Raw genomic sequence first — 22,924 nt, forward strand, 5'->3', positions numbered from 1 at the left:
TTAGAGATTAATCCTTTGTCTGTTGATTCATTTGCAAACATTTTCTCCCATTCTGAGGGTTGTCTTTTTGTCTTGTTTATGGTTTCCTATGCTGTGCAAAAGCTTTGAAGTTTCATTAGGTCCCATTTGTTTATTTTTGTTTTATTTCCATTCCTCTAGGAGGTGGCTCAAAAAAGATCTTGCTGTGATTTATGTCAAAGAGTGTTCTTCCTATGTTTTCCTCTAAGAGTTTTATAGTGTCCGGCCTTACATTTAGGTCTCTAATCCATTTTGAGTTTATTTTTGTGTATGGTGTTAGGGAGTGTTCTAATTTCATTCTTTTACATGTAGATGTCCAGTTTTCCCAGCACCACTTATTGAAGAGACTGTCTTTTCTCCACTGTATATCCTTGCCTCCTTTGTCATAGATTAGTTGACAATAGGTGTGTGGGTTTATCTCTGGGTTTTCTATCTTGTTCCATTGATCTATGTTTCTGTTTTTGTGCCAGTACCATATTGTCTTGATTACTGTAGATTTGTAGTATAGTCTGAAGTCAGGGAGTCTGATTCCTCCAGCTCTGTTTTTTTCCCTCAAGACTGCTTTGGCTATTTGGGGTCTTTTGTGTCTCCATACACATTTTAAGATTTTTTTTGTTCTAGTTCTGTAAAAAATGCCATTGGTGATTTGATAGGAATTGCATTGAACCTGTAGATTGCTTTGGGTAGTATAGTCATTTTCACAATATTGATTCTTCCAATCCAAGAACATGGTATATCTCTCCATCTGTTGGTATCATATTTAATTTCTTTCTTCAGTGTCTTACAGTTGCACACTTGAGAAGAAAGTGTAATCTGCTGTTTTTGGATGGAATGTCCTATAAATATCAATGAAATCTCTCTGGTCTATTGTGTCATTTAAAGCTTCTGTTTCCTTATTTATTTTCATTTTGGATGATCTGTCCATTGGTGTGAGGTGTTACAGTCCCCCACTATTATTGTGTTACTGTCGATTTCCTCTTTTAGAGCTGTTAGCAGTTGCCTTATGTATTGAGGTGCTCCTATGTTGGGTGCATAACTTTTATAATTGTTATATCTTCTTCTTGGATTGATCCCTTGATCATTATGTAGTGTCCTTCCTTGTCTCTTGTAACATTCTTTATTTTAAAGTCTATTTTATCTGATATGAGTATTGCTACCCCAGCTTTCTTTTGATTTCCATTTGCATGGAATATCTTTTTCCATCCCCTCACTTTCAGTCTGTATGTGTCCCTAGGTCTGAAGTGGGTCTCTTGTAGAGAGCATATAGATGGGTCTTGTTTTTGTATCCATTCAGCGAGCCTGTGTCTTTTGGTTGGAGCATTTAATCCATTCACGTTTAAGGAAATTACCGATATGTATGTTCCTTTGACCATTTTCTTAATTGTTTTGGGTTTGTTTTTGTAGGTCCTTTTCTTCTCTTGTGTTTCCCACTTAGAGAAGTTCCTTTAGCATTTGTTGTAGAGCTGGTTTGGTGGTGCTGAATTGTCTTAGCTTTTGCTTGTCTGTAAAGCTTTTGATTTCTCCATCGAATGTGAATGAGATCCTTGCTGGGTAGAGTAATCTTGGTTGTAGGTTCTTCCCTTTCATCACTTTAAGTATATCATGCCACTCCCTTCTGGCTTGTACAGTTTCTGCTGAGAAATCAGCTGTTAACCTTATGGGAGTTCCCTTGTATGTTATTTGTCATTTTTCCCTTGCTGCTTTGAATAATTTTTCTTTGTCTTTAATTTTTGCCAATTTGATTACTATGTGTCTCAGAGTGTTTCTCCTTGGGTTTATCCTGTATGGGACACTCTGCACTTCCTGGACTTGGGTGGCTATTTCCTTTCCCATGTTAGGGAAGTTTTTGACTATAATCTCTTCAAATATTTTCTCGGGTCCTTTCTCTCTCTCTTCTCCTTCTGGGACCCCTATAATGTGAATGTTGTTGCGTTTAATGTTGTCCCAGAGGTCTCTTAGGCTGTCTTCATTTCTTTTCATTCTTTTTTCTTTATTCTGTTCTGCAGCAGTGAATTCCACCATTCTGTCTTCCAGGTCACTTATCCGTTCCTCTGCCTCACTTATTCTGCTATTGATTCCTTCTAGTGTAGTTTTCATTTCAGTTATTGTATTGTTCATCTCTGTTTGTTCTTTAATTCTTCTAGGTCTTTGTTAAACATTTCTTGCATCTTCTAGATCTTTGCCTCCATTCTTTTTCCGAGGTCCTGGATCATCTTCACTATCATTATTCTGAATTCTTTTTCTAGAAGGTTGCCTATCTCCACTTCATTTAGTTGTTTTTCTGGGGTTTTATCTTGTTCCTTCATCTGGTACATAGCCCTCTGCCTTTTCATGTTGTCTGTCTTTCTGTGAATGTGGGTTTTGTTCCACAGGCTGCAGGATTGTAGTTGTTCTTGCTTCTGCTCTTTTTTTTTTTCTTTCTTTTTAATCTGTGCCTCTTACCTAGAGTAAAATCTTCCTGAAAGTATGGGTCACACTCGCTTGTTCTCTGTTGGGTTCCCAGCACCTAGAACAGCTTCTGGCACATAATAGGTGTTCAGTAAATGCTTATTGAAGAGATGAATGAATCTGCGAATTCCTTGCAATGGGTACAGTTCCTGACACGGAGTAAGCTCCCCTGTATTTGCTGAGTGAATGGGCAAGTCACTCCAACTCAACTTCCTGAGAGCAGAAGCCCTGTTTTAGGTTTCTTTGTTTCCTCCACAGCTCCTGGCATGATGTTACAGACTTCTAGGTGCCGAGTAAATATGCTTGTTTGATTTATTCTTCTTTATAAAGGGAAAGCCAAGCTATTAAGCTGCCTACTTAATAGACTTCATTTCTCTGAGAATAAGCATGTGACACAAGGGGAATGTCATGAGAACAGGGATGAATCAAGTAGGAAGCTTTAGGTGTTGGTCAGCCACTCTCGGCTGGAATTGAGGTAAAAGGAGAGTCTGCACCTTGTAGATTTCCTTTCCAAATTCTAGTCACGATGCTACACTTCTTTCTGGTGAATGTGTTACAGGGTGCAACCTATATCCTGGTGATGGTGGATCCAGATGCCCCCAGCAGGTCTTCTCCCAAAGCTCGATTCTGGAGACATTGGCTGGTGACAGATATCAAGGTAAGCAGGCCAGAAGGCACTTTCTGATTCACTGGAGATTGGGGCTGGAGGATTATCATTCTGCGCAGTTCTCAGCTCTCATTCAGGAGGGCTGGGGACTCTGATGAGCAAGGACTTCCATGTCAGGTCGCCCCCAGCACCCAGCTGTCACAGCGTCGCCCATGCTTTCTAATAATTTCAGAAAATGACCCAGGATCAGTGATACACAGGACCAGGATATCCTTATCTCAGGATAAGCAGGGAGAAAGCCCGCATTTGTAGTGTTTGCTGATTTCTGTAGTGTAAAGAAAGACTCCCACCATGACCAATTACAAGTTAACGATTTAATGACTGAATCACAAATTTTCTGAAAATGTAACAATTGGCTCCAGCACACCACTGCCAGGGGCCTGGATTTTGGGGGCACCAGGTGATTCTGCGTAGTCCAGGTGGCAGGGGACTCTTGCAGCATCTCCTGCTGATGGGCCGAGGGGCATGGAGGAGGCGTGGCAATCTCTTTTTCTTTGTACAGAAACAAGGTGGCCTCCCCTCATTTTTGTCCTTTTGTCGTCAACCATAATGACAAAGGAGCCCGGCTCAGCCTTTCCAGAGCAGGTCTGAGGGACGCAAATCTGGTGGCTTGTTAATGCGCATTAGGTGAAAAAACAAAAACCAAAAAGGCTCCATTGCCAGGCAAGTTTCAGAGACTCTGGGTTAAAATGTATTAATCCCATTCCTCACCGAAGGACCCTTTAGAACTTTTAATATGTTAGTATGCGTTATATAACATGCATTTCTTTTCCAATCTCACTTGACTGTTGAATCTTTTGCTCACAAGCATGTGGCAGTGCACTTTGGGAAAATCCACACTAGCATCAGGCATCCACGCATCTTGTGCCTAGAAAGCCTGCCGATGACCTTTGCATCACGTGTGCAAAGGCACCAACCCTGTAAGACAGTGGGAACCCAGACCTAGAAAGACTAAGTTTGGATCCAGGCTGGGCTGGTTCCCACCTCAATGATCTCCATCATGTCATGGAGTCCCTCTCGGCGTTTCGTCTTTATCTGTAAGGTGGGAACCGTGTTACCTCTGCTATGTGGTTGTCGTGACCATCCAATTAGAGTGTCCTAAGAGCACTCTGTAAAACACAGCACATACCACCACTATAAGGACTTTGTGTTTTTCCTTCTAGAGCTACGGGGCAGAAGAAGGGGTACCGGTCTGTACTAGCTATTGACTCTCCTGGCAAGGCTGGGCTCTCACAACCACTGGAGTGGGGGCGTGATGGTGTGTGGGGGGTTACCCTGGCAACTAACCCCCTCCCAGTGACCACAGGCCCTTCACAGGATGCTCAGGGGAACAGCCCGTTTTCAGGGACAGCTCTGGCTACGGCCTAAGAGGGGGCTCCCTCCAGGGAGACTTGCGGCAGCAGCTTCTGGGACAGAGGCCAAGCCGGGCTGTTGAGGGAAAGTAGGGTCATTGCTCCATCACCCTTCCCTGGCCAAGCGCCCCTCTCGGCCTCATGGAGAGCCTTGGAAACACCATAAACATGCGAAAGGGAAGAGCTGGGAGAGAGACCTGACTTCAGTGGAGGGAGGGGAGCTGAGAGCACAAAAGGGAAAGATACTGGATCCTGCCCCAAATTACAGCACAGGCACAAGTTGGCCACAAGGGGGTGAAACTCTCAAGAAAAGAATACTGCTCTGGTCATCATATTTACAGTCTGCCCCCATGCACAGGGCTGCCTGTAAGAAGGTTCTACTGGGCAATTCTGAGTCCCAATTTCAGAAGCTAGAATGAAATGGAATGTGGATGGAATCACTTCAGAGTAGAAGGGGCCTTGGACCCATGAGGCTTCCTCTCTTCCAAGCCTGAAGTCTCCCCTGCCCGCTCCCCTCCCCCAATACAGGACAGGACAGTTCTCTCGCACAAGCCTTGTGGTGCCAACATGGGTTTAGGCCCAGCAGCCCAGCTTAGAAGCAGAGCAGGTGGCAGGTGGCAGCTGGCCGGCGAGACCACTAAGCCACAGAGCTTACCAGGGCCACCTGCCCGGGTGCGGCCCTCAGCTTTCCCGCTCAGGCCGGAGGAAGCTTGGGTTTCCGCCGCGTTTTCACCCACTTGCCCTGATGCAAGGGTCCAGCAGGAAGCAGCAGCTCTCCCCAGCTATGTCCACTCGGCCTGCCCGCCGGCCCCCGCATTCTGCCAGCTGCACAGCCAGTAGAAAAACCAGGCCAGTGTAGGTCTCAGGCTGTGGACCACGGCCAAAGGAAGAGAGGGCTCTAACCAAACCCAGAAGCACTTCCTGTGTGTTGGTGATAGCTGTCAGTCTCCAACATTAGAGCACTTTCGAATCTGCTGGCGAGCTTGTTAAAATGCAGATTCCTGGGCACCACTTGGGTCAGTCTGGAGAGAACAGGGCATCCGCATTCAACAGGCATCCAGGAGGGGTTTAGCAGCTGGAAGGAAGACGGCAGATTCAGAATGCCTGGGTTGTTGTTAATATCACCTATCTGTGAAGCAATTTGCACGATTTCCTTTTAATCCTTGCAATCACTTTGTGAACCAGGCATTATCCCCATTTTACAGATGGGGAAACAAAGCCTGGTGAGATCGAATGACGCAGTCTCTCAGCTAGGGGGTTGTAGAGGTGGGTCTTCAATCCAGGCGACCAAACTCCAAACCACCATCCCATGTGGTCAGGCTTCACACCACATCTCTCTCATCAGCTCCACTGTGGCGAGGGGCATGTCATGGTGCCCTTTCTGTAAAATGGTAAGCATAATCAGAAACAGAGCCCCCGTCACCCCAGGGCTCTGTTCCTGGTTACCTTTTACGGGTTGATGCTTCCAGGGAACCTCCCCAGGGAATGCTGTCTTGGTAAATAAAATACACTTGATAAATATCTTGGACCACCCCCCCATAAAAGCAAACCCTACATATTATCATAACCCTCAGCAGCAAGCGGCCTCAGCAATAAGGCATGCCATGAAGTCACTGCAGATATAGAATGACAGTGGCCCTGCGATTCACAATGGCCACAGAGGCAAACTTGGTGGAACCTAGGCTGGCCGTGTTATTCGGGACTCAGACCTAACTGGGTGGTGGGCTACCCCATGGCCATGGGAGCCCCTCAGTAGGGACAATTTTTGGACTGTCTGTCCAGGTTGAAACAGAATATAAACCAGTTCTTAGGAATATGTGAAACATTTGCAACCCCCAGTGAGAGACTGGTGGGGTCTAGGACAGAGTAGGGTAAAGCTCTAGTCCTTAAATAAAAACTAGGAACTAGGGAGAAGTCCATCAGGAGGCACCAGGCATTCATGGCACCCTTGTTCATGTCATTCAGCAAGTGTGGATTGACCATTATTTGTTATGGCATAGTGTTTCAGGGTGAGGAATCTGGACCCAGACTTGTGGTTCGAATCTGAATCCACCAGTACTAGCTTTGTGATTTGGGTTGGGTGGGGGTGGGCGGAGGGGAGTTGCTCAACCTGTGTCTCAATTTGCTCGCTTGTAAAGTGGGAATCCCAATAGTCCCTGCCTCACACTGTTGTTATTGATGCTTAAACGAGTTTTCTTAAGTAAAGTGTTTAGAACAGGACCCAGAACACATAGGAAGTTCTATATAACTGTTTGCTGTGATGTTATCATGATTGCTCAAAGTCAGAAACTGCACTAGCACTGGGGTTACAAACACAAACAAAATAGGGGGACTCCCTGCCCTCTGAGGGCTTCTACTCTAAGAGGGCAGAGGAAGGAGGCTGCAGCGTGTGGGTAGGGTTATGAGGGCACCAGGAGGTGGCTGGGCCCGGAACTTCCTATACCCGTGGGTTCTTATTCACTCAGGGAGAAGACTAGACTTTAGTCCCCAAACCTGGCCAGACCAGGGCAGGGAGGGACTGATAAATAAAGCGTGCTGTCTTTCTGGGTCCCCTCTTCGAAAATCTCTCATTGAGCGAAAAAGATTTCGAACAGAACATTGACACATAACATCTTTTCTTCCCCCCAGTGCCACATCCCCAGCTTTTCCTTTAAGATGCTTTCAGTTCTAATTCAATCTAATTAATAATCTTCGTGCTAAAGCCTAATTAAGATATCAATTAATTTGCAGCATTCATTTCAGAAGAAATGCTTATTGGTGGTTCATCTTCTGTTTGTCTCTGAAATTAGTGCTCAGGGCTTTTCATGCAGATATTTTCATTACGTTTTTTATTGTTAATGGGAATATTGAACACAGGAAGATGGTATATTAATACTTTCCACAAAGACTATCATGATTGGTGACAAAGAACACCAAGAACAATTAAGGAGACAAGGGTACCTTTTTTCTTCCAAAAAAGAAAATCTTCATAGAAACTGTCAATGATTCTAAAATTTGTCCTGAATATCTTTTTTGTTTTAAGAAAGAAAAGGAAACGGCAAGTTCATGTTTCCCTTTCATTCAGTGCCCTCAACCTTTGGCAGCTGTAAGTGCAAGCAATTCTGGGCTGAATTAAAAGGACCTTAAGGGCTCATTATTCTGTCTACTTTTCTATAGCATTGGATTTTTCCATAATGAGAGGTGTTTTTTTAAAGGACCTCTTAGTATGTTCGGTGAATAAGATAAATGGGTAACCCAATAAACAGAGCTGGGATCATAGCCCCTTGCTTTCCAGCTAGGTGATTAGCACGTGTCAGGACTCTTGTGTTGGAATTATTGGTCCCACTGCTGAGAGATCTCAGGCAAGTTACTTGACCTCTCTGAAGTTGTGGCTTCTTGTCTGTAAAACTGACACAAATCCTTGCTCTTCCGGATTGAGACGGGAAAAGGGAAATTACATATGCAACAAGGAGAAGCCTCCCTAGAGAAAAGCACTATATAAAGGGGCAAATTTATCCTCGCTCCTAATCAATCGAGCAGCAGATCCAGTAAAAATTTAAATATATATATATAATTATATAATCTGATTTTCTGTATGCTCTGAAGCAAGAATAAACAGAAGAAGAATAAATAAATAAACAGAAGAAGAAGAAACAGTCTTCATCAGGACCGCATGTTCAGATGAAGAGGTCAAGCCAAGGAAATAGGATTAATTAATTCATTTCTTTCTTTAGACCTGTATGTTTAGTTTTGCTGCTGCTATTTGTGCGCATGTCCGTGCACGCTTTGCCCTGCCCTGTGAGGGTCCATTTTAAGTAATAAACACCTGCAAGGCATGGCAGATGCTCCCTAAGAGCATGTCGGTTGGGATCCAGGAGCCCTAAAGAGTGTTTGATGATGGGGACAATGCAGAGGCCATGGTTATAAACCAGACGTGTATGTGGCCACCCAGATGAACTGAGGGAGGCTCCAGGCTCTGCCACTTCCAGTTGGGAATCTCTGAGCCTCAGTTTCTTCATCCTTAAAATGGGCATGATAATAATATCTATTTCCCAATGTTTGATGAGTTTACGGGTCGTGCCACAGAACAGAAGAGTAGGCCTTGGTCAATGTGACTCTCTCTCCCACCACCCCAACTCTGAGATCTGACCACAGCAGCCACTTATGATTTAGCAACTTTCCTTAGGCTGTTGGACTCACGTTTTGCAAAGTAAGAAATCTAGGCAACGCCCCAACACACAAACCATGTGGTAAAACCAGCTCACCCTTTTCTTTATTATTATTTTAATTTTTATTTATTTATTTATTTTTGGCCTCATCGGGTCTCAGTTGCGGCATGCAGGATCTTTCTTTCGTTGCGACCCGCGGGCTTCTCTCTAGTTGTGGTGTGCCTAATTGTGACACGCGCGGGCTCAGTAGTTGCGGTGTGCGGGCTTAGTTGCCCCGTGGCATGTAGGACCTCAGCTCCCCGACCAGGGATAGAACTGGAGTCCCCTGCATTGCAAGACAGATTCTTAACCACCGGACCACCAGGGAAGTCCCAGAAGTAACTCATCCTTTTGCCTCTGGAGTCTAGATGGATCCAGGCCTAGCCTGGAGGCAACAACCTGACCCAGACTTGCTTTGGTGGGGGAAGTAGTTGGGGGAAAGGGGGTCTGCCCCATCATTCAGCCTCTGGGAACTGCCCTGTGACCCCCTGGTCCAGATCAGGGTCCCCTGGAGTCACCCCAGATCACAGCCGGCACACAAGGCTGGGCTGCAAGTGCCAGTCAGGCCTGTGGTGTGTCTCCCACTGTCAGGACCCGAACGCTTCCCACCTTTATTTTTAACCCAACCCAGCACCCCTCACGATTTCCTTATCTCTCACTATCCCACCTTGGCTGTCATTGTCCCGCCACAGAGATGCCTTCGCTCCCATTCAAAATAATTTAAATAAAATGTTGCTACAAAGTGGAATATTATCTTTTGATGAATGTTTTTAAAGCCCTTTAGGTTTTCATGGTAATTTGTGGTGTAAAATTATTTGGAGATAAGAGCCAAATTAGCTCTCGGATGCCGAGGTCGCTGTGTCCTGTTATCCATGTGAGCACTGTTTAAATATAATCAGCCCTTAGACTAATGCAGCATAATTGTTCATTTGAAATAGCTTTTTTTACTCCATTCAATGAGTCATTAAAATATTCAAGGGATAATGCAGTGAATTGGAAATGAATTTATCATATTATCCCATACATACTGTAGTGCTTCAGGTAACTAAGGAGAAAGGGGGAGAGAGAACATGCATATTATGTGCACAGGCAGGAAGGGGGCCAGGATATACAGGAAGATGGGAAACAAAGCTTTTTAGGTGATTTATGGAAAGTATGTATAGGGAGGCTGACCGGGAGGGGTGAAAAAAAAGGGAAATGCTGTTCTTTGAAGAGCCTTCTCTCTCCCTCTCTCTTCCTCTCTCTCTCTCTCTGCACTCTGAGAATCTGCGCTCCACCACAGCTCCGCAGTTAACTTATTTTTATCAAATATGTTTATATCAGAAAGTCGTTATGGAAACCAATTCTGCCATCCAGGAGCATTCCTGGATCAGGCAGAAAACTCTTTCTCTCTCTCTCTCTCTTTCTCTCTCTCTCTCCCTTTCTCTCTGTCACACACACACACACACACACACGCACACACACACTCCTACCCCTCACTCGCACACACACCCATAGATGCCCCAAAGGGAACAGGAGTCTTGCTCACCCAATTCTGAACTCAGCTCTGACAGGGACAGAGGGTTGCGCCCTGGCTCCCCTTCGTGGGCAAAGCTGTAAAATGGCTGAGGCTGAGACCAGACGTCCAGCCCCACCCCCTGCCCCGCCGTGAGAAACCTGGGCTCGTCACCATCCCCCGGGCCCCAGCCCCCCACCCCCAGCACACGTGCTGAGGCAGAGACAAAGGGCGCCAGTGGCAGCATATTCGACATGGTGATTCTTCCTTGATCCTAGGAAGGTCCTGTGGGTGCGCATGGCGTGTACTACACCTGGAATACTGTCTTTTGTTCTGGCCACGGTATTTTAAGAAAGACAGTGAACAGCATGACTGAAACAACCAGAAGGGTGAGGTTCTGTAGAAACCACAGCAGGCGAGCGGGGATGGCTGGCCTGTCGCAACCACCAAGGGAAGCCATGAGAACTGACTTTCAGGATCCTTCAAAGATTTCTTTTAAAATTTGAAGAAATCGAATTGGAAAACAGGGAAGTCCTGCTGTGCTCTACTGGGGAGAATTAGAACCAGTGGGTGAAATTTACATGGAAGTCAGTTTGGACTCCATATGAGAAAGAACTTTCTAAGAACTTGAACTGCCTTAAGAACTGAGCATGTACTCCACACTGGAGGGAGTACTTAGCACTGAAGGTACTTTGTCACGGGTGACCCAGGAATGTTCCCCCCCCAATCCCCCCCCACACACAGGAGGTAGAGTAGATGACCTGTAAGATGTGCCCCTTGGTGTCTACAGTGTTTCCACCTGCCATATTGCCCTTCCTGGGTAGAGATACTCCTCTTAGAACTTATATCCTTATAACATTATTGTTAACAACAATAATGATTAAAGAAGGAAGAATAAAAGGAAGGAGAAAAAGGAAAGGGAAGAGGAAGAGAGAAAAGAAGATAAAATATTTGCACACTTAGCGTGTCGTGCTGGGCACTGTGCTTTCATGAATTTCTCATTTCATCCTCACAAAAGCCCGAAGAGGAAGGTAATCTAGACAAGAAAATTAACGCCTAGAGGGGTTAAGTGACTGTCCAGAACCCCACAGCTGGTGAGTGACTGACTGAGGTTTGAACGCCGAGCCTGCACGCATAATCATGACACCACATTAGGTCTCCAGAGTTTAGGTAGATTCCACCCCCTGCTACCCAGGCCTGGCCCCTGTGACAGCTTATGTCAGGGCCAGGTGCGGCTGCTAAGAGGCAGCGGTGCTGGTGTGAGCGGTGCGGTTTGAGGTTCCTGGCCCCCTACACTTCACCTCCATTGCTGGCCGTGCCCACCTCAGCCGTAGCACAGCTCTGACCCTGGGCCTTAGAGCACGGACCTGGGAGGCAGCTTCTCCGACTTAACTGTGAGCAAATTTTTCACCACTCTGAGTCTGTTCCCTCAACTGTTAAAGAGGACACTAGCAAAAAAAAAAAAAAAGAATTTTATAAGCCACATAGGCCTGTATGCAAAAAATATCATTTGTCAAAAAAAAAAAAAAAGAGGACACTAGCATCAAACTCGCAGGAATGTTGTGAGGACACAATGAGATAAAATGTGTAAAATACCCAGCACCTGGCACTTAGTAGGCGCTACCTACTTGCTGGTTCTCTACTCCTTCCACCTACTATCACCGTAAGTCCTCCATAGGAAACTTAGGAAGTTGAGCCTTTGGTAGTAAAGAGCTTATGTCACTCCCAAGAGGTAGAAAAGGGCCTGGCTGGAGAATGAACTGTCCACATGGTTATCACTTAAAAGACCTTAAGGGAAAAAAGCCATCGCAGGCAGAGGACGTAACCAGGAAGTGGTGGGACCAGCTGTTTAACCTGCACTGTACTCAGCACTGTGGCTATTAAAAAATAATAATGTAAGACACACATGATAGATAGATGATAGATACATACATAGATAGATAGATACATAGATAGACAGAGAGATGATAGATATATACATAGATAGATACACAGATAGATGATAGATACATACATAGATAGATACATAGATAGATAGATGATAGATACATACATAGATAGATAGATACATAGATAGACAGATAGATGATAGATATATACCTAGATAGATAGATACATAGATACACAGACAGATGATGGATACATACATAGATAGATAGATAGATACATAGATACACAGATAGATGATAGATACATAGATAGATAGATACATAGATACATAGATACACAGATAGATGATAGATACATAGATAGATAGATAGATACATAGATACACAGATAGATGATAGATACATACATAGATAGATACATAGATACACAGACAGATGATAGATACATACATAGATAGATAGATACATAGATATACAGACAGATGATAGATACATACATAGATAGATAGATACATAGATACACAGACAGATGATAGATACATACATAGATAGATACATAGATAGATGATAGATACATACATAGATAGATACATAGATATACAGACAGATGATAGATACATACATAGATAGATAGATACATAGATACACAGATAGATGATAGATACATACATAGATAGATAGATACATAGAGAGACAGACAGATAGATGATAGATAGATAATTGGATGAATAAATGTTAGGTGGATTTAAAATGTGTTTTTTCTGCTCCCCAGTTGGAAAGACAGGGCTAATGTACAGGAAACAGAGAGCAGAACTCACGGGGTGTTAGCATCAACTCAACTGGGCCCTTTAGACTCAAATAGCTGTGAGAGTTCAGATCATTCTCCCCTTTGCAGTGAGGCAACTACTCCTCCTTCAAGGCTCAGCTCAAATGTCACCTCCACTGAAAAGCTTGCTCTGACGCCCCCAGACTGAGTTAGTCAGTCCCACCCTGGGCTCCTACCACACTCAGTCAAACCTCTGTTAGCGTCCTCGTCATATGAGTTTGTTATTATTTGTGAGTCTCTTTTCCCTATTAGACCATGAATCCCTAGAGGGCAGAATTGTGTCTTATATCCTGAGCACTTAGCACAGTGCCCAGAACATAGAAGGCCCTCAGTCAATGTTGAATGAATCAATGAATGAAGGCATGAAGGAATGAAGGGATAAAAGAATGAAGGAAAGGATGGATGGATGGATAGATGGATGGATGGATAGATAGTGGCTGGGCAAGTGAATAGATGGCTGGATGGGGTGATATCATATTGTGATGACTTCACAGTGGAGATAGGAGTTGTGCTGGGGCTTGAATTATGAGCAGGCCTGGAAAAGTCAAAGGATATAAGAGACTGCATTCCAGGAAGAGAACAGAATAACCAAAAGCTCAGACATTTGAATGGGGTAGAAAAAAAGAATCGTAAATATAGAATTAAAAGCCAAGATGGCTGAGCTAATTAAGGCCCTTAGCACCTCTCCCTAGATAGTTATTGCAAAAGCCTTCTAACTGATCCCCCTCCTATAACCTCATCCCCTACAAAAGTATCTTTCCTTCATGGGTGATGTTTCTAAAACTGAAATATGATCATGTTACTCCCCTAGTTGAAGCCTTCAGTGACTTCTCAGTATCTCAGAACAGAGATAAATAAACAAGGCCCCACAGCGGTGGTTGTCAATCCCAGATGCATCCTTCCTTCCTTCCTTTCTTTCTCCCTCCCTCCCTCCCTCCCTCCTTTCCCTCCTTTCCCTCCCTCCCTCCCTTCCTTCTTTCCTTTCCTTTCGCCTGGTGGGTTCTACCCTGCTCGAGGGTCACCTCTTCTGTGGAGCCTTCCCCCTTGCCCACCTTCTCTTCTCCCATGGTTCTTGGGACTTAACTCCATCCTAACCCTCTCTACTCTGCACTGTAGTCATTGATTTACTTCTCTGCTCCCCTCACTACACAAGGCACTCTTCACTGGAAGAATCTGACTTTATAAACATTTGATCTGCAGCACTTGAATGAAACCCATGGCCTAAGATGTGCTGAACACATGCTGAAGGAATGAATGAATGAATGAATGAACAGAGGGTGGTCTGACTGATGCAGAAAAAGGGAATTTATAATCTTCAATGATCTAAAAGCCTCTACTTCTATGATGGATCTAAGATTATATTAACTTTCTTAACTCTTGCATTATGGTTTGACATTCTATTATTAGCTTAAAATTAGCTTAAAAATTAATGAAAACTCCTCTGATCTTTTCCCTTCATGAACTCCTGCTAGGCCAGATCTTCCCCATTCTGTGCTTGCGCAATTGATTTGGAACCTAACTATAGAACTTGAGATTAATCCCTATTAAGTTTAATTTTTTTCAATGCAGGCCCATCCTTCCAAATTTGCCAAAATTAACTGTTTTATGTCACCCTTCATATTAGCGGTTCCTTGAAACTTTGGGTGCCCTACAAGTTCAGTGAGCATGCTATCTATAAAGATACTGAACAAGGTGGAGCCTACGGGAGAATTCCATGGCATGTCACTAGGGACTGCCCTTGAGCTTGACACTAATTTATGAGTCAACACTCTTCAGGAATGGTTTGTTAACTAAGCCACAAACCCACCAAACACCATAGTCATTGAAACCATATTTGCCCACAAGGCTACCATGATTGACTTGGTCTAAAGCCTTGGTCGGTCAAGCTGTACTGTGCTTACTCAGCGCTTTCTCCTGGTCCACTGGACCACTGCATTCATGAACAAAGAAATCTGAGCGGTCGGGAGTGACTTGTTTTCAGTGAGCCTATGCAGACTCTGTTCAGTGTTTCCTCTGTTGTCTCAGACCATCTGCTTATTAAATTGTTATGGAATTTTGATGTGGACTGATATTACACTCACCAACCTAAATTCAGGAATCCACATTTTCCTTTCCTGTTTCTCGAAGTGACTCTGTGGTCATAAATCTCAGCTCTTTCTGGACCTCAAAGGTGTCATTCATCTAGAGATCTTAACTCCTATAAAGCAACTAAGTGTTTGCAGGTTACGGAAAGGCTTCTTAGGGAGAGGGGCCCGAGCAAGTAATGGTCCATAGCGGCCTGAGACACACAGAAGGGTTGAGACACCGCATGCAGCTCGGCAGGAGCACCACGGGGGGTGGTGTGGCAGGCAGAGCCAGAGCCTCAAAGGCCTTTAATAATACACGGACCAAGATGCAGACTATTATACATAGGATGGATAAACAACAAGGTCCTACTGTAGAGCGCAGGGAACTATAGGCAATATCCTCTGCTAAACCATAATGGAAAAGAAAATGAAAAAGAATGTATATACATATATATATGTGTGTGTGTGTGTATAACTGAGTCACTTTGCTGTACAGCAGAAATTAGCACAACTTTGTAAATCAACTATACTTCAATAAAATGTTTAAAATAAATGGATAAATAAATAAATAAATAGGCCTGTGTCCAGGCCTGGGCAGGGAGTTTGGCACATGGGCTGTTGGAGGATTTTAAACAGGAGGATGAAAATGACTTTGTGTTTTTAATGGTCACTCTGACTGCTGCAGAGGGTGGTAGCAGGGTGACCACAAGAGGCCCTTTGTCCTTCGGGAGGGATAAGGGCGGCTTGCACCAAGGCGAGAGCAGTGGACCAGAGAGGACAGCTTCGGGTCTTTAGTGACGCTAAGAGCCAACAGGGCCCACCGATGGATCCGAGGCGGAGGGTGAAGGGTGGTCCAAGGACGGCTCTTAGATCCGGGGCCTGAGCGAAGGGCAGCGCCTTCCCTTAGATGGGGAACACTGGAGGGTGGGCAAGTTGGGGTGTGAGGGTGGAAATCTCACGTTCTGTCCCAGACCTGTTAATTCTGAGAAGCTCCTTAGATCTCCCAGTGGAGATTTCAAGTAGGAGATTGAAATGAGTCTGGATGTCGGGAGAGATGCCCAGAGAGGAGGCCTGGCGTTGGGCTATATCAGGGGGAATTGACAGCCCTGGGTCTGATAGGAGGGAGGCGTCACTCAAGAAGAAGCCATCTGCCAGGCACTGGGCAAGAACTTGGGTGCGATGGTCTCTCAGCTCCTTCCTCCAGCTCTGAGCTGCTGGGCTTTCATAAGTGAGCCTGACACCAGCCTGCCTGGAGCAGAGCATCACACTGGGAGGGGAGGGGAGAGCGGCCGCGAGGCAGGGGCTGTGGAGGGCTCTGGAGGCTGTGAGGAGTCCGTCTACTTAGCAGGAGGCCGGGCGACCCTTTGGAGAGAGTGTGGGACCAGGACTCTGAAGACTGGCGTGCTGGGTCACTTGCTGGCTGGGAGACGCTGCTCCAGGGTCTGCCCTTCTGGGGGCCTCTATTCTCTCACCTACCGAATGAGACAGTTAGACAGGTGATAGGAGCACCAGGGCGAGTCTATGATTCTTTTTTTTTTTTTTTCAATTAATTTATTTATTTATCTTTGGCTGTGTTGGGTCTTCGTTTCTGTGCGAGGACTTTCTCCAGTTGCGGCAAGTGGGGGCCACTCTTCATCGCGGTGCGCGGGCCTCTCACTATCGCGGCCTCTCTTGTTGCGGAGCACAGGCTCCAGACGCGCAGGCTCAGTAGTTGTGGCTCACGGGCTTAGTTGCTCCGCGGCACGTGGGATCTTCCCAGACCAGGGCTCGAACCCGTGTCCCCTGCGTTGGCAGGCAGATTCTCAACCACTGCGCCACCAGGGAAGCCCTATGATTCTTGATCCTCTAATCAGCAGTCCTCAACCTTTCTTTGCGCCAAAATGTCATTCACATGCGCAACACACTTCCCCTGGGCCCCCCGGCACGGCACGTAAAGCAAGCTCCAGGTTCCTCGCAATTCCCCGTGTACTTGCCCTCCCGGTCAACAAAGCGTCTCGAGCACGGGAGAGAGTGAGATCGTTAGAGGGAGGACGTAGAAGCTGCTCCCGTTTATTTTAAAAGGTAAACCACTCGCGGGAGCTTTGTCCTTAGCAACACCCTCCTAGGAACCTACTTCCCTAGTGATCTACGCCCCAAGGTCGGCACCCATGTCAGGTGGGTGTTGCAAACTTCAGCCATACACCTGAGGGAACCAGAGTGGGCCGGTGGGCAGGGCGGGGCCTGAACAGCTCTGGTCGGGGAGCATCAGCCAGCCCGCGGCAGGAGGCGTGCGGGGGCGTCTGCAGGGATGCAGGCCCCAGAGTGAGCCAGGGGGGCAGCGGGAGGGGAGGAAGGCCCGGCGCTTCCCAGGGCTCTCCTGCCAGCCTCGGCCCAGAAAGACACAGCGGCACCGGTGTGGAGAGATGGGAGGCCGAGGCGGCAGGAAAAAGCGAACCTCCTCCCCGCAGGGGGCTCTGTTGCTTCCCAGACAGACGGAGAGGAGGAAACCACAGTCCAGAGTCTTCGGGCAGAATCTGGGGCTCTGCTTGGGTGTGGGTGAGGGGCGGCCAGGAGGGACTTAAATAGGGTGCAAGACAGCGCCCAGAGCTCCTTGGGCTACTGGCCTGTCAAGCCCTTGGCTAAGAATTCGCTTTTTCCTTTCAAAGAAGGTGGAAGTCACTGTTTTCTTGTCTCAGTTGATGAACAGATTCTGGGTGGCAGGAGTCACCATAGAAACAGGTGCTATCTTAAGCAAATGAGCCTTATTAACCTTAAGAGTGGTGGAGTTTTCACAAGATTGCACATATAGGGTAGGAGGGAGAGCGGGGTTTGGCGGGGGGAGGGCCGACGTGGCCGGGGAGCCGTGCCGTTGCGGCTCTGGGTGTGGATGCGTGTGCTCGCGTGTGTGCACGTGTGCGTGTGTGCACGCGTGTGGGGACATGTCTGCGTGTGCTCTTGCAAAACCGTTCCCCGGGGAGCAAGCTCACGGTCTATCTTTTCCCTGAGAAACGCACACGCCCCCCAGAGAAACCTCAGCCTCCTTGGGAGCTGGCCTCCAGGTAGCAGAGGTCAGAGCCCTGCCTCCACCCCTGACTCTCTCTCCCGGGGCTGCTTCCAATCCCTGCCTCGACCGCACGTCAGGTGCCTCCCTGGGGGCCCACCGCCGGTAAGCAGGGCGCTCTGCTGCAGGCGGCAGTGCGGTGCAGTGGTGGGAGCGGGGATCCTGCCACGGGGTGGACCTGGGTCCTTAAGGCCGCTCTCTATTTCTGAACCAATGACCCGCCTCCGTGAACCCCGATCTGTAAAAAGCAAAAAACACCATACACTTCACAGGGCTGATGAGAGGACCTGGGTTGACGCGGAGCATCTGCCCCCGCCCTCCCCCTGTGATGGGCCTCCTTTCCGGGGTGAGGAAGGGGGTATCTCCCCACAAGCACAGCCGTGACCTGACAAAGATTTTCCAAAGCCAAGGTTCATCTTTCCCAGCATCTCCTTATCATATAGGTTTCCACTCCTGCCTGCTGTGATGTTAGGACAAAGAACCTGCCCTCAGGGAGGTTACCATCATTTGGTGGGGAGGGGGAGGATTTGAAGACTAAGGAACACCACCAGGAAGTAGTGAATTGGGTAGAGAGAAGACCTACAGCTGCTCAAAGGGAGCGGGGAGGGAGGGGGCAGCTGAGGAGGGGTGGGCGGGTCTTTGAAGGCCAGGTAGGACTGGGGAAGCAAGGAGGAAATGTCTAAGAAAACGGAGTGTATATTCACCCCTTGAGGCAGAGTCAGCCAAATTCTGGACTGTCCCTAAGTCGTGAAAGGTGAATAGGAAATTGGCACTCTCCCACAGGATCTGGGAGTTGTGCATATTGGCTCCAAGAAGCTCGTCTTCTGCCCTCTGCAGCCCCACCTTGGGCAGGACACTCAGCCCACCCTAGTCTGGCTCCAGTTCCGGGGAGTAAACCTGAACCGCCATTCCAGGGGCTCTGAGGACCAGTCCTGTGAAGCCCCGCCACGTGTACCCAGGGGCTATGCCCTGGGAAGGCATAGCATGAGGGGGACCTTTTATTTTCCTTTGCCCAGAGGAGTAAAGGGTCCCAACACATGCCTGAAGCTGGGACGGGGTTGGCAGCCTGGAGGAGGGACTGCTTCCCGCTTCATAGATTTCTAGATCTCCAGAGCTGGAAGGGCCCTCAGATTTACGTGGTCCTGCTCCTCCGTTTTACAGATGAAGAAGCTGAGGCCCAGAGTCATCTAAGCTCATTGGTGCGGAGCGTGGACCAAAATTGAGGAGTCCCAGCTTTTAATCCTACCGCTCACTTCAAGCTTGCTGAATGAGCACAGCCGCCGCCTGGCACGTGCCTAAGCCACTGGGCGATTAACCAAGTCCAGGGAAGGAGAAAGGGAGCATTTATGCTGGGCTCCCAGCTCTCACATCCTCTCTGTCTCAAAATCAAAGTTTGGCATTTTGTGAGCTTCACCTGGTCCCAGCCAAGGACTGCAATTTTAGTAGTTCCAGGAACGTTCTCCCAGTCTACCCATGCCTTCCTCCCAAATTTTCTTCCCCATTGGCTTTAGAGGCGCCTGAAATTCCTTAATAGCGGAGAAAGAAAGCATCATACCGCAGTTGAAGGTGAGGCTGAAAGGGCTGCTTACTGGGCCAAACTGTAAGTGGCAGTAAAAAAAAATACTGGAATTTGTCTGGGCCACTCAGAGGAAAACAGAGCAGGAGGTCACTGGGCAGTGATGGAAAGTGAGGTCTGGGGGAGATGGAGCAGAAAAGGAGAGTCAGAGGAAAAGAGGGGGATCTGAAGCTACCTCTGTCTCCCGCCAAGGTCCACGCTCTTTCCTCTGCACCAGCTGCCCAAACATGATGTCTGTTCCCCTCCCTCGTGTTTTGGTTGTACCCAGGATATAGAAGTGACTGAGTAATGACTCAGAGAAATCAATACCATTAAAACAAGTTTTATTACTCACAATCGCCAAGAGAAGGGGGCATGTCTAGCCATGCAGGGTCACATGGGGAAGCACCAGTGTCAGTCAGGAGGCAGAAGGCGTGAGAGACAAGGATGGCCCAGGGACTTTACTATGGTTTCTGCAGGAAGGAATGGGTGAGGCGGGGTAGGCAAGTTTAAGCAATCCTAGGATTGGAGAGTTTGAATAATATCGGCAGACTCTGGGCTATGGGGGTGGTCTCTAGTACCTGACCTTCGAGTGATTAGGACAAGGGAATATTGGCTTGGTGTGTGAAAGTTAGACAGAAGAGTTGGTTGGGGGTACAGCCTCAGGGTTGACTGATTTGTAAATGAAAGGTGTATTTGCAGGTGAGTGGTTTGCTATCTCTAAGAATTAGCTAGCCCTGGGAGGGGCAGTCTCTCCAGGATTAGCAAGCCCTCAGGATGTCAAAGCATGAGAAAAATACAGAAAATCAAAGACATGATCAATACACCTGGAAACCCCCTTCTCTCCAAAAGCTGCTCTTTTTTAAAAGTTCTGCTCAAAATCCACGTTGTTCAGCGTGCCTTCCTTGTGGCTCCAAGACCCTTCCCCTTCTCTGGCCACCCACTTAGCGTTTTGTGCCGTGCAATTTAGCACCAGATTCCAGGCTGTCTTGTTTCCTAGTTGTCCCAGGGCACGTGCCCTAGTTTCCCAGCCTCCTGGGAAGACTCTGCTTGCCCTCTTCCTGCCCCAGTGCACATCTGGCCCTCTACCCAGAGCATGGCCATTCTTCTTGGCATCAGCCCTTGCCAGCTACTCTCCTGGCTGGGGTACTTGCCTGCCCACCTCGCCTTTCATGCTGTCATCCCCTGGCCAGGCTGTCACACTACACTGCGTTGTCCCACTGACAGACGACAACAAGGCTCTCTTCCTCGGGTCCTCTGACCACATAGACCCTGCAGCCGTCTGCCAACAGCCTCCTGCAACAAACATGCACCCTCCACTGACTGCCACTTCTGCTCGCCACCGACTCCCAACTCAAGCCTCTTTTCTTGCCATCCCCCTACCAGAAGTATCCTCTCCCTTCTCCTCTCCCAAATCAAAGCCTCCTTGATTTCCAAACTCTGCTTAAAGCCCACTACATCGCCTCTGAATCACACTGAACTCCTGTCACCTGGTTCACTGACTTTGAGCTGAACCATTCATCTCCCTGGACCTTGGTGCCATCCCAGGTAAAATGAACAGTTGGCCAGCATGGTCCCCTAGGCCCCTTTCAGCTCTAACCATCTGGGGTACTGACACTCTCCATTTCTCCTTAGGCAGCATGTAGGCAAAGAATAGGGCTCTTATGCCTGGCATGTCCTCTCCACGGAGCCAGTGCAGAGCACGGCCCAGAGGAAGCCTCCTCAGCTGCTTTCTAATGACCAAACTGTCCATAGTTATAATAGCTAGAGAATTCCATTCAACTCAACCATGATTTACTGGACACGCCTTCTGAGTTCAACTCTCTGCTGGGCATTGTGGAGGCTCTAAAAGAATAAGATTAAATTCCTGCCTTCAAGGAACTCAAAACTCAATGGGAAAATGAATTACACATGTATACACATATACATGACGTTTGAGATTTGCCAAGGAAACTGGGTGCGTTTATAGGTTAAAGAGCCAACTTGAGTCACTGCTTTAAATCCTTACTTTGGATTTGCCAATACTCCACTCTAAATATCTGACAGTAGGCCAATGTGAACCCATCAGAAATATTGAGTGTCCAACATGGTGCAGGCGCTGTAGTGACCACCTTGGGCTCAGAGATCACACCTTTGGGATTTGGCCAATACGTTTCCAATTTTAAATATCCCCTCCTGATTGCCCTCTTAACCATAGGAATGCTCAGAAATTCTCACATTTCAGCATACAAACTACACCTCCTTAGTGTATTGATCATTAGTTTATTTATTTATTTATTTTTGTCTGTGTTCGGTCTTTGTTGCTGCACGTGGGCTTTCTCCAGTTGTGGTGAGCGGGGGTTACTCTTTGTTGCGGTGCGCGGGGTTCTCATTGCGGTGGCCTCTCCCGTTGCGGAGCACAGGCTCTAGGCACACGGGCTTCAGTAGTTGTGGCACGTGGGCTCAGTAGCTGTGGCTCGCGGGCTCTAGAGCGCAGGCTCAGTAGTCATGGCGCACGGGCCTAGTTGCTCCGCAGCATGTGGGATCTTCTCGGACCAGGGCTCGAACCCGTGCCCCCTGCACTGGCAGACAGATTCCCAACCACTGCGCCACCAGGGAAGACCCGATCACTAGTTCATTGATAAATAAACTGTCCAATAAATGTGAAAAATTTCAATAAATGTGAAGAATTTCAATAAAAAAAGAACTTTCACAGGGAGGATGAAAGACTTTAATATACGGAGAGATATCAGAAGTTCATAAATCAGTATTTTCCAAATTAATTTTCACATGTGCTCCTTGTCGATTAAAAAAGGGATTTTTATAGGAACTCGACAACATGATTTTTATTGGAACTTAAGGTTACTTGTAGATATTAATACATGTTATAAAACTACAATTATTAAAAAGGATGGTACTGGTGAGAATATACACAGACATATTATTGATACAGAAGAGAAAGATCTGAAAAAGATTAAAATACTCAGTGTCTGATAAAGGAATCATTTTAAGACCAGTGGGGAAGAATTGATTATTCCATAAGTGTTAAGGGGATGATTGGCTAATCACTGGTGGGGGCGGGGGGTGCGGATAACATTGAAGCTCTTTCTCATAATCAAAATAAATTCTAAATGGATTAAATATTTAAATGTTAATAATTAGACCATAAAAGAACCAAAAATATATATACATTTGTTAGTATTTCTCTGATCTCAAGATAGCAAAAGACCTTTTAACATATATTTGCAAAGACAGAAGCGAAATAGTTGATCAATTTGTTCCCATAAAACCTTCAAACCTCCATAGATCAAAACCTCCTCAGACAAAATTGAAACACGATCAACACATTGGAAAAAATTGTGATATAGACAACAAAAGATTACTATCTTTAACATATGAGTC

The 22,924-nt window shown here is 46.7% G+C and overlaps 1 protein-coding gene across 1 annotated transcript in view; it reads left to right on the forward strand.

Annotated features, from left to right (window-relative positions):
- Nucleotides 1-22,924, forward strand: part of PEBP4 (phosphatidylethanolamine binding protein 4) — a 235,234-nt gene that overhangs the window by 133,275 nt on the left and 79,035 nt on the right. The window contains exon 4 of the mRNA XM_036855696.1: nucleotides 3,026-3,124. Within this exon, the coding sequence (XP_036711591.1) occupies nucleotides 3,026-3,124 (99 nt within the window). The remainder of the gene's footprint in view (nucleotides 1-3,025; nucleotides 3,125-22,924) is intronic.

Source organism: Balaenoptera musculus, chromosome 6 (assembly GCF_009873245.2).
Source record: "Balaenoptera musculus isolate JJ_BM4_2016_0621 chromosome 6, mBalMus1.pri.v3, whole genome shotgun sequence".
Classification (NCBI taxonomy): domain Eukaryota; kingdom Metazoa; phylum Chordata; class Mammalia; order Artiodactyla; family Balaenopteridae; genus Balaenoptera; species Balaenoptera musculus.